Source organism: Ruditapes philippinarum, unplaced genomic scaffold (genome assembly GCF_026571515.1).
Source record: "Ruditapes philippinarum isolate M1 unplaced genomic scaffold, ASM2657151v2 ctg8806_1_1_1_1, whole genome shotgun sequence".
NCBI lineage: Eukaryota > Metazoa > Mollusca > Bivalvia > Venerida > Veneridae > Ruditapes > Ruditapes philippinarum.
The window spans coordinates 77,169-89,706 of NW_026854365.1; the positions used below are offsets into that span (position 1 = coordinate 77,169).

The window sequence follows — 12,538 nt, forward strand, 5'->3', positions numbered from 1 at the left end:
TAGGAGCCAGTCTATTGTATACATATTGTATAATTATCAAAAGCTCAACTCCTTACATAAAAAATGATTTAATGTTGCATCATGTATGGAGACCGAATACATTTTTGTACATGTATATAAAATCACGGCTTTAATGAAGTTAAAGCCATGATAAACTTCAACCTTGATTGAATCATTAATACGGCTATGTTTTGCTGATCTACTGACGCATTTTAAGCTATGACCACAAATAGGCATCAGAGGGCTTATCAGTTTTATATAAAGTTAAATAGGGAAATCTTAAAAAACCTCGTGTCGAAATCCACAAGGTGTAGAACCTTGATATTTGGTATGTAACATGATCTAGTTGTCCTCTACAAAGATTGTTCAAAATTACCCTAGGGTGAAAAAGGGCCGCCAGGAGAGTTATCAATTTTAGCTCACCTGTTACAGAGTGACAAGGTGAGCTTTTGTGACACCCTGTTGTCTGTCATCGGGCGTCTATTTCGTCGGTTTTACTGTTTCAATGCATAAAGTTATATTGTAAGTTGCCTGTATTTTGTTTCCAATGACAACCAAACAATGGTGATAATTAAAAACCTGGTTTCGTGGCGTTGCCATGTTTGTTATTTATCATTTTAGCTCCATGCTCTTTTCTTTTTAACAGATATATCTTTCAGATGTCGTTGTCACTCGGACTGTATTCAATTAACAGTGTAATTTCAAGTCATCGTATAAATAAAATTTTCATTTACTTGTAATCTTTCTCATACAGTTTTACAAATTGGCCACAAAATATTGTGACATGCATTTTTGTTATGTTATTGACGCTTTTAACCCGATTTCAAAAGATATTTGTCAACATACATGGTATATATCTCAACAAGACTAAGTGCAGATTTGAAACTACCGTAAGTCATATATGTTCAGAAACTAAGTCACCCGATCAGATCTTTAGGAAACCTCTGTAAAACTGAGGTCATCGTTTACCCAGTTCAATAAGAATGTTTGTCTTCACAAACTCTAAATACAGGCATACTCCCATGCCTCAGGTGAGCGACCTAGCAGGGCAAAAGGGCTCTCTTGTCTGACTTAGTTTCTAATTGTTTGGTGGTTTCGATATTTTTTTGGTATGTGTAAAATACGTACTAATATTTGTACCTGTGCCAAAAAGACACGTCCATGTACAATTGCATTACATTGTGTAACAAAATAGCTTTTTTAGTATTTCAAACAATACGACATTATAAAATACTTTGTTAAGTATTCTGGTTTCCATATTTCAAGTTTGTTAATGTATAGCTCTAAATATATTTCAGTCTTAAAATCAATAATATGTATATAGTCTAATAAAAAACGTTTTCATGTCTTTTCTGGACTGATGCCAACTTGACTTTACAGCTCTCTTATTGTTCATGGACGGTAATAACTACAAGCGTGCAACAGGAAAAAAACGCAAAAAGTATTGGCACGGGTTTTCAGCTATTATTAAATAACATGCATGTCTTGTTTTATAATAAAGTACATGTATATCGCTTGCGGAACGGAGGAGGGTCGATAATTATAATCGTATGTGGTTTAATAATTTAAAACTGGGTATGAAATAATATGAGCTGTTTATGTAGTATAATTAGAAAGACCTATCAATCAAATTTATGTTCAAGGCATCACAAGAAACGACGTACAACCCTTATTATTATTATTATTATTATTATTATTATTATTGTGTATTTCAAGATATAATAAATAACAACCATCTGCTTAAGAAAAGTTTTATTTTAACTGAAAATAGCAGGTCAATTCACGTTTTAACTATCCATTAAACTTATTAAAATTGTTTCACACTAAAATTTATTTTAGTGAAGTGCATTTTGAACCTTTTTATCAATCTTTTTATAGTCTATTTTTTCACTCATTTATTATATTTTTTGAAATTTGTGACATGATTATAGTTACTGTATCTGGTTCAAGAATTGCTACAGAACTTGTTACCAGTTCAAGCCAACTCCGAATGAAGACTCAGACACGTGGTCGCCTTCTTTGTATGTAACATTTCGTTTCCTTGTTCGTTTATATTTAAGTCCTGGTCTCTCCGGATTTGGTAGGCAAACGTCTGCTTCTTCATCGCTGTCACTTTCCGCTTTTCCTTCTTTAGGTCTTACATCTCGACTTTCGTACCTCGCTCCAATTACAGCAGACTCACTGTCGTCTTTCGTGGCGATAGTTTTACACGATTTGCCCTCTGTCAGTGCTGGTTTTTGATCAGGGAAAAACCCAAATCCACAAGACCAGATGTTCCCTTTTTGAACATTTTCGCGTCCTGCGTTTCGTGCCAGACATCTTCTTTCATTTCTTACGTAATCAGATACTTCTTCTTTTTCTTCAAAATAGGAGTCGTCATGCTTCGATATGTAATGCGAGTTGTAATTGAAGCCGATATGTTTACTCATTTTACTGAAAAGGGACATATAATGTCAAATTAAATTTTGGAATTATCATAATTAATTAATGTACTTTATAGATTTAATCACATACCCGTGCCGCTTTTGCGACTCAATTGCATGGCCATGCATATATTTAGACGTGACGTCATGTGGGTAGTACAAACATAGCCTAAAGACGCGCTAAATACTATAGGCGCCTCAATAACAAAAGAGGATTATTAACACTGTAAACAGTTCTTATTAAAAAAAATATTAAGTTCGTGTAGATTCAATACATAATTTATTGAACTCGTTGAATAAAATAATACCCGTGCCGGTTTTGCGACTCCGTAAATATGGTATTGCACGGCCATGCATATATTTTGACGTTTATTTGTTTGTTTGTTTGTTTGTTTGTTTCATTTTACGCCTTTTCCCAACCGTATTTCAGTCATATAGGCGGGTAGTTTCCTAACCATCGTCCCTAGAGTTACACCAGTCCGTACTAGAGCTAAACTACCAATACAGACGCGCTTAATGTTAGCGTGACACTATAGGCGCATCAATGAAAAATTATTCTTTTGCACTTTAAACAGTCTTTATTTTGGGTATGTGATGAAAAGAATATTATATTCGTGTAGGTTCATTACTGAATTAATTGAACTCGTTAGATAATATAAGTACTTTGCTCGCCAGAGGCTCGTATAATATGACATTAATATTATACAACTCGTTCAATGGTCAGTATAATATCCTCTACATAGAATATTACAGTTTTTTTCCTTAGCAACTTTCTACACAAATAATAAAGCTTTGCTTTTTATTTAATAAAAAAAAACGAAATGTATAAGCATACTATAGAAACAAAATTTATACTCACGGTGTACGAGAGTATTTTTTCCACAAAAGTGCTAACTTAATTAACGCCGTCAAACTTTTAAAATATTACGTAAAAAATGGGATTCCAGGTACATGTACATTATAGGGTCGGGTGGTAACTTGTTTCGAGTGAAGAGCGCCACCGGAAATTACATATTATTGCGCACCAGGCAGTTCATTGACAAGGTATTAAATTTAATGCTCATTTAATTTTCTGTTTAAAATATAATTGAATAACTACATTATTTAGTTAACTGTCGCTGTGGAGAAGGAATAATTAGTATAATAATGATATAATTATATAAGATATTTTTGCTGTGAACAAACTAGAGCTTGAATGAAATGGAGACCCATATATATACTTTCAAACCATTATGGAAACTACTCTTTTATGTTTTACTATTAGCACGGTTCATGTTCCACCCTGTTAATTTGTGTCATAATCAGTAGTTAACACAAACACAAAACTTTGACTGATATGCCTGATTACGTCTTTATTGTCTAAGAATAAATTATGATAAAATCAAAAGATAAACCAAAAATTTCAAATACGCTTTCATATAGACAACAATTGTAGCAAACGTTGTGTGTGTGTGTGTGTGTGTGTGTGTGCGTGTGTGCGTGCGTGCGTGCTCGCGTGTGTGTGTGTGATTCAGTTGAAACTTCACACACTTATTTCAGAGCATATAATAAGGCCAATAACTCTAACATGGATTTCGACAGAATTATGGCCATTTTTGAACTTTCTAAAATTCTAGATTATCAAGGCTCTTCAATGTTTTACAATCTTGCACTGAAAATTTAGTCGAGCTGTCTTACTGGCAGTTCTTCTTAATATATACACGCATTTCTTTAGTCCGATTTCTCTGGATTTTTTTACTATTTATATTTATACGGTACAATGTAAAATGGTAATTTTGTTCTATTTAAATTCCTTACAAAGGACCTTGAAATTCTGTCAATAATAGCAGTAAAGTCCGATAAAAAATCCATGCCTATATACATGTTGTTTTTTTAACTAGGTATGGATTTTTTTACTGCTGTTATTGACAGAATTTCAAGGTCCTGTGGTGACACATGTATACATATGGATCATCTTATGTCATTTGTTGGGAAACCAACGCAATGTATAGTATTGACTTTCTAAGGTTCAAAATATTAGGCGGGAAACCAAATTTAATTTCTATTTTGAATGTACACTGAATTAGTAAATAATGGTGATTGTGCTTTAAATATGATTTTTTTTCTTCAGTTTTTTCTTTCTGTAATCTTAATATATTTTTATGCCCCCACCCCCCTTCGAAGAAGAGGGGGTATATTGTTTTGCTATAATGTCGGTCTGTCTGTCTGTCGGTCGGTCGGTCTTTCCGTCTGTAGACCACATGGTTTCCGCTGATTATCTTGATCAAAAACTCACATACTGATTGGTCATAACTAGCAGATAACCCCTTTTGATTTTGGGGCCACTAGGGCAAAGGTCAAGGTCACAGTGGCCTTAAATGTCAGAATGGTTTCCTCTGTTTATCTTGAAAATAATTATTCATCACAAAGTCTTCATATTTCACATACTGATTGGGCATAACTAGTAAATTATCCCTATTGATTTTTGGGTCAAAGGTCAAGGTCACAGTGACCTTAAATGTCAGAGTGGTTTCCGCTGATTATCTTGAAAACTATTCATCGCAAGGCCTTCATATTTCACATACTGATTGTTATTGATCATAACTAAAAGATGACTGCTATTGATTTTGGGGTCATTAGGCAAAAGGTCAACTTCACAGTGGCCTTATATGTCAGAATGGTTTCCGCTGATTATCCTGAAAACAATTAATCACAAAGTCTTCATATTTCACATACTGATTGGTCATAACTAGTAGATGACCCCTGATACTTTTGGGATTACTAGGTCAAAGGTCAAGGCCACAGGGGCCTTAAATGTCAGAATGGTTTCGGCTCATTATCTTAAAAACTATTTATCACAAAGTCTTCATATTTCATATATTGATTGGCCATAACTAGTAGATGACCCCTATTGATTTTGGGGTCAAGGTCACAGGGGCCTTGAATGTCAGAATGGTTACATTTATAGGATAACATATATATTATTCCAGCTACCCTCCAACTTGTATAACTTATTAATGATAGCTTACATATACATGTATATTGGTCTTTTTTCATAACTGAACACTTCCATGTACCCATTTATAGCATGTGTCTATAACAAAAGTACCAAAAATATGAGTCAAGGGCTTGAAAGGGGGGCATATGTGTCGTTCGACATTTCTTGTTTTTAATTCATATAAAAGTTTGTCAGAATTGCGTAGTTTAGTAATATCTAGTGTCTTTATTTAAGCACATGACACTATATTACAGTTTGCATATTCTTTGCAAATATATGTTTCAGTGATGCATAGCCATGGCTTTCTCAAAGAATACCGGATCGTTTTGTTTCAAAGAAAACATGTCGTTTTCAAACGTGATTGAGAATCATTTCCTGGGTACGAAATATGTCAAGAAAAAAAACTCTAGCACGACTGTACAACAGTCCCAACACTATTCTAAGACATCATCACTCTGGGGTCTGATCACCAAGGAGACATTCACCCGCACACCCGTGGAAGGTGAACATGATAGTGATAGTGATTCCGAGGAGGAAGACATAAAACCTTCGTCTACAGGCGTACTGTACAAACAGTCAATGCAATTGTGCTACAGTAGATCCTTCGTACAAAATTGAACTGTATATCTACACTGGCATTCTTTACATGAAAAACTTTCATAAAATACAGTGACTATATCTTGTAATGACAATATTAACAAATGTCTACCAATATCTACTACAAAGCCAGAAATCAACACGGCATTTTGTTGTTATTTTTGTTTAATTATTCTTTCTCTTTGAACCTTTCAGTTTTCTTGCACTAAGTCTCCTCATACATGTATATAGTTTCCTCTTTTCAACAATTTTAAAGTATATTCGATGTTAATGTTTACTTTTCGCTACATATGCACATAACTAAACTTTGTGTAAATATTTTTTTTAATTTATAATAAAAAAACTATAAATGAATACATGTAGTAAAGTGGAAAATGAAATAAAGTTTTAATTTATCATTTTATCCCTAGGTTTGAAAAGTAATATATATATAAACTGCATTTATTTAAGCAATCGGATATATTTCCTATAGCAAACGACAATGTTACCATTGGCCTACATACAAAAGGGTCGGACCAAAAGTTATACCAATATTATCTATGGTCCTCCCCAAAATTGAAAAGCGTTGCAACGCGTTCTGGGCACTGAAATCGGATTGAAAATAGTACAAATACTTGATTTTCAAGTTATTTCTGAATCTATTTCTTATTTATTTTTGTATAATATTCGTGTTAAGTGTTCCAGTTGGTCTATGAAAGAATTTCATATTTTATGTCTATAGTTTTTTGTATCTCAGGTTCCTTTTAATCCATGGTCAAGGTCTCAGTAATATGAGGTGGGCATATCCTCGCTATTTTGGGACCAAAACAAATCGCCACATTGACCCCGAAAATTGGAGACAGAAGAAAAAAATGACTCATTTCCCAGCTACCTCCAACCTCAGTATATACATGTATAACGTCTTCATTTCTTAAGGCGTTTCCTAATACTTTAACGATCCTGTATGTTGTTAATAAGGTTGTTACCACAGTTAAGTGAAATTTTATATAATTATGTACACATTAATGCTTCTAAAACAATGTTCAAACAACGAAGAATAGTAAACTATGTACTGCAAATATTTGTCCACATAATTTGTAATCATTAAAATATATGCATTCATTCTTATTGAAAAAATTGCCTTAGACTTTAGAGATAGAGAAAATAAATTTCTAATTACCTCCCTTTATTATTATGAAATGTAAATTCGGTAATATCTTTACAAGTTATGCTTTTTGGTACTTACAATATTGATAAATATTCATTTGAGCATTATATTAATGAGAAAAAAACAACATAAAAATGTGTTGCAGATCTTTAAATATCTGTCTAACGCCAATATTTTCAACATTACATTCCCCATAAATTAAGATTTTTCCTTAGAAATTGTCATTTTTTATTTTATTTATTTATTTATTTATTTATTTGAAGCATTTACTTCAAACTTGAAATATATGGTCTTTAACGGGTTAAGGTTTATAATACTCGTAAGTCTGCAGTATTTCTAGAACTATCCTACCTTGAATTAAATTTTATTATTTTGAGCTCGCCTCCGTTAATTTTAGTTTTTACAGCATGGCCAATGTTGTATACGTGTTAACACTTAACCATTAAATAAATCTAGCATTTTATGTTTAAAGAGTTATCACCTCTATGAACTGAGAATTTTGCTTTAAAACGTGTCACTAAGCTCTTACAAGGGATTTAATTAATATTTCATATTTGCCAACTTTATTACAATTAAGAAAATTTCCGGGATTTCTTTTTTTCCCTATGTATTTCCCCACCCTTTTGTTTGATAGATCGAGCATTATGTCTTATTGTGTATTTTGCGCATTTAATATCCGCTTTTAATACAAGTTGCATGTATTTAGATTTTGAAAGGGTGATATGATACTCGGTCGTGTATTTTCAACCACGCTTTATTTCTCTGTCAGTTTTATCTTTCAAATGATACAATTCAGAACATAACAAAGGGATAAAAAGTAGATATTGGTTACGTAAATGTATGTGCATCTGGGTTTTTTATACGACAAAACAAAATAAAAACGAACAAACAAACAAAAATCAACAACAAAATACAATAATTATTGATATCATGCTTGTTCAGAATTTTTGAAAGGTACAAAGCGCTTGCTTTTACCTGTATATTACAAAGAATTAAAAAGACATGATTTTGAAACATGTTATCATATTAGATAGTTTTATTGGCTAATAAAACATTATACTAATTTGATTAAGATATGTGCATTTTATGCAAGTATAATTAATGTGTTATCTTCTCATGTTCACTTTCTTTCCTCATTGTTACAACCAGGCAATTTGTTACGACTAAAATATCACATAAATTTTCAGTGTTCTGTACAACTATACTATCAAATTATGCTATCACAGTTAAAACTAAACAGCCGCTTAACCCCCTAAACTATCCCTGTTAGAATTAAACAACCATGCACATCAACTATCAATGTTACAAATAAACAATGACATAAACTATATGTATCGTTGTTAGAACTAAGAAATCACATAAACTATCACTGTTAGAACTAAACAACCAAATAAACTATCACTGTTAGAACTAAATAATGACATAAAACTATCACTGTTACAAATAAATAACGACATTAACTATCGCTTTAAAAACTAAGCAATGACACATTGTTACAACTAAACAATCATATTTTATGATACCTCAAGATTCATTCTTATTTTCATGACAAAATCTGATAATGTATTTTAAAGTAAAATATTGTGAACAATAAAAGTAATTTACACAATGCAAATAGCACTTAAAATCCACGTAAATTACCAAAAAGATGTCAAAATATGTAAAAAAAATCCCTATTATCTAGAGATAAACTACTCATAGAAACTGAACTGTAAATGTTAATTAAACAATCACATATATACATTGTATTCTCTTTGTTACAACTAAACAAAGACAATATGTGATACATGTATGAATTGAATTTAAGCAGTTCCGTACGACAACAGTGAGATTCTACTTTTATATTGTACTCCATCAAGGTCCAGACTCTATTTCATGTCGGAAACCACGGTACACATTCCGTATACTCAATATACGGTAAAGAGGACGATTAAAATGATTTATAATAACTTTCTATATGCAAGCTTCGTTGATTTCTCGAAATCGTTCGAATTCGATGTGAACACAATTACGTCATCGATGACGCAAACACCAAGACAGTCTTCTAAAAGATCTTTAGCATCATGTTTCATGAAAAGTGACCCATCTTCAGCAAACAGCTGGATAATGACATCTCTGCAGGCAATACAAATAGTATCATTATATAAACACATACTTCTTGGTATGAAACTTATATCTTCATATTTACACTTCCAAAGTACATTTATGTCCCTTTCGTTAAATTGTAAGCATTTCAGTGTTCTGTTTTCAATGTTTAATATATACAGGCATCTTTTATTGAAATCATACACGGATGTTATTTCATTTGAACCGGTCGCTGATGAGCTATAAGAATGTGATATCAACACCTTTCCTGTCTTATCGAGAATAGCAAGTTTGTTTAGCGAACTTAGAGCAAACGATGACGAAGATGTGTCGAAATCGAATCCGGTAATGTTTTGAAAATGTTTATGTACTGAAAAGCAATTGACAGTTGAACATCCAACACTAGTTACATCCACTATACAGACCCGGTGTCCATTTTCGATCAAAAGAGCTACGTGATCTTTTCCAACAGCCGCTATGTTAATCAAACCACCTAACATGGTTCTCCTGTTGTGTGCTAATCCATCTAAACCAATTATGACAAGAGAGTTATGGACCTTTGACAGCATTCCTATAAGACTACCTCCAAGGTAAACAAGCTTGCAGAACTTACATGCAGATTTAAAATGTGGCCTTATGGCAGGAATGGATACTGTGGTGTTCATAAAGAACTCGGCTGTGATTGAACACGAAGAATCAAGTTCAATTCTATTATATATATTTTCGGTTTTGCGAGTTGAAAGTGAGCAGTAATTGTCCACGTGATGTGTTTTGTCTTTAATTCCACCAGTTTCCAACTCTTTTTGTGAATTAGGTTTCTCAGTGTTCGAAAAAATCCGTCCAAAAAGAGACTTTGTTTTTCTCTCTTCAGGCAGATTTTTGCAGATTTGCTTTACATCAGTTGCTTTTTCACTTTTATGTCTCGGGATAAGATCAGTTTTGTTCTTGCCATCACTTCTTACGCAACACACCTTTTCCTCGTTTGATAAGCCAAAAGGGTGAAGATAGTCCTCTTCAGTGTCATGCGATTGGCCAGCTTCATCTGAAGAGAATTGTACACAATATGGAGGCCTTTCGTATGGACTTTTGCTTGTAGTTTCGCTTGAATCTATATGTTTACCATTAAAAGTCTCTTGTGCTTTATCCTCGGAGTAAACTTTTGGAAACTCTTCGACAGTTTCATAGCCATCGCCATCTTTTATAATTACTTGGCCAAGAGAAGTGTCCTCGTTTAACACTGAACTGCAAAGGAAATTATTTGGTTTGAAATTTCCTTCTGGACGCGAATCTTCGTTTGGAATTTGGTTTATTAAGACTTCTTTTACTTCCTCCAGACTGGAAATTATATTGTCAATTTCTTTTGTGGAATTACCCGAAAGTTTATCAATATTTTGTATTGCAGTGTTTTCAATTGCTGTAAGCTTTTGTTTGAATTGTTTATTTCTTTTTGAAATAGCTCCAGTCGTTGTTTCAATAGACTTAAGGCAATTATCTTTAAGTCTGTCAATGCGCTTTGTAAGTCTGAAATGCACATCTAACACTTGTTGTTCTAAACTACTTTTCATGCTTTCAATATGTGATTCATGTCTGTCCACTAATTCTTTCTTATTTTCTGCTAATTGCTTGACAGCTAGACTTTCTTGTAACAAAATATCTCGTTCTGTGGACAGCTTCCGAATTTCAATGATAGAACATTCTGAGGCGGTTGCCCGTTCAAGCGCACAACTTACACAGAGTAATTTACGATGGCGACGACAAAGAACTTGTGCCACTTCCTCAGGATGTTTGTCGCATTTTGGTGTGATGATATTTTGCTCGGTCATTGTTTTGATTACTCTGTTTGTTTTCTTAGCCTGTAATACAATAAATCGTGCAGAATACATGAGAATATATTTCGAAATTCATACGGTATTATAAAACATTTTTTAATCAGTTGACTTGAAGTTACAACGGACACTGTAAATATGATAAGTACTACATGTATAAAGAAGGTATTTAATTAATAACTTAGTTTCAAAGCGCGGTTCAGATAAACGGAGATGATAATGTTGGTGATTAAAACAATCACAAATACCGATGATATTGATGATGATGGTGATGGTAGTGATGATGATGATGATGATTTTATGCAAGAAAAAGAGAAAATCTATAATATTTATACTTACAATAAACAGTCAAACTTCCATCTCACAAATTATCCTTTTACATAGTCAAACCCTTTTAAGAATAACATCTAAACTGTATGCGTAGAAGTTATGACGAAAATAACTTTTTAAATCATTGAAAATTCCCCAAAAAGATCAGAGGCAATTACATGTATATGTAACACATATGTTAAATGACGACTTAAACATATGAAACCCGGAACATATCGTGCATAAAAATTTGTCTCTCTAAAGTAGCACAACAAAACCATATACATTAACTATAAAGTAAAAATTACTACAATTACATAATGCTCGCTACTTTAATATAAATGGTATTATATCCGTCATACGTTTTGAAAATAAAGCTGTTCCGAGGTTGTTTTTATGTAATAAAGAGCAGATTTGTTTTGTCTGGTATGAACTTTAAACTTGAACAAGGAAGAAAAACACACCTGGATAATAGGATCATAAAATATCTTTTATTACGAGTGAAACCATATTTTTGTTTGTACCTAAAAGGAAGTAAATATATGTCATATGCACGTACACGTATATATTTATATACCGCTGTTTCCCTGACATTAAAGCAGCACGCCCTCTGATTAAATATCTTTTTTTTCTAAACTTTAAATTCGCCTACCAATATAATGTATCAACATTATTAGGTCAATCGTGATGTAGCGTTTCGTTTGAGGTAGAATTATGATACCAAAATAAAATTTCAGTCATAATTTGCAGGAAACAAGCAGATTGATTTATAGACTGTGTATAAATATATGATACATTTTCCTTAATAACTATTAATAAACTCAGTGTGTTATGTACCCGAGTACATAAATTATTTAAATCTCTATCAACATTGAGGTATTCCGAATGTCAGATTTCACGACCAGGATCAAAACATATTATTTAAAATTTTCTTTATTGTTAATTTGATATTTAATATAAGTTGACTTGAAATAGTATATATTTTTATGATTTTTCTTTGATTTTTTTTATTTATTTATTTTTTTTTTTTTTTTTTTTTTGGGGGGGGGGGGTCATGATGACTTTTACATGGTATGAGAGGTCAAACGGTGATCGAACTACTAACATTGAACCTTAATTTGATCACTATTTTAGTCCAGTTATTATTAATTTTTTATATTATTATTATGGCTAA

The 12,538-nt window shown here is 32.5% G+C and overlaps 2 protein-coding genes and 1 long non-coding RNA gene across 3 annotated transcripts; 1 reads left to right on the plus strand and 2 right to left on the minus strand.

Annotated features, from left to right (window-relative positions):
• Positions 1-1,737: 1,737 nt before the first annotated feature.
• LOC132739969 (uncharacterized) lies at positions 1,738-3,361 on the minus strand. The gene is made up of 2 exons (XM_060727821.1): positions 3,283-3,361; positions 1,738-2,433 (listed from the first exon to the last, which is right to left on the minus strand). The coding sequence occupies exon 2, from the start codon at positions 2,427-2,429 to the stop codon at positions 1,968-1,970; it is 462 nt and encodes a 153-aa protein (XP_060583804.1). The 5' UTR covers positions 2,430-2,433; positions 3,283-3,361; the 3' UTR covers positions 1,738-1,967.
• On the plus strand, positions 3,342-6,137 carry LOC132739971 (uncharacterized). Its single transcript, XR_009627083.1, has 2 exons — positions 3,342-3,467; positions 5,686-6,137. It is a non-coding gene; the product is annotated as an uncharacterized LOC132739971 (long non-coding RNA).
• Positions 6,138-7,747: 1,610 nt separating this feature from the next.
• Positions 7,748-11,806, minus strand: LOC132739975 (uncharacterized). The gene is made up of 2 exons (XM_060727829.1): positions 11,395-11,806; positions 7,748-11,082 (listed from the first exon to the last, which is right to left on the minus strand). The coding sequence occupies exon 2, from the start codon at positions 11,050-11,052 to the stop codon at positions 9,085-9,087; it is 1,968 nt and encodes a 655-aa protein (XP_060583812.1). The 5' UTR covers positions 11,053-11,082; positions 11,395-11,806; the 3' UTR covers positions 7,748-9,084.
• Positions 11,807-12,538: the final 732 nt, after the last annotated feature.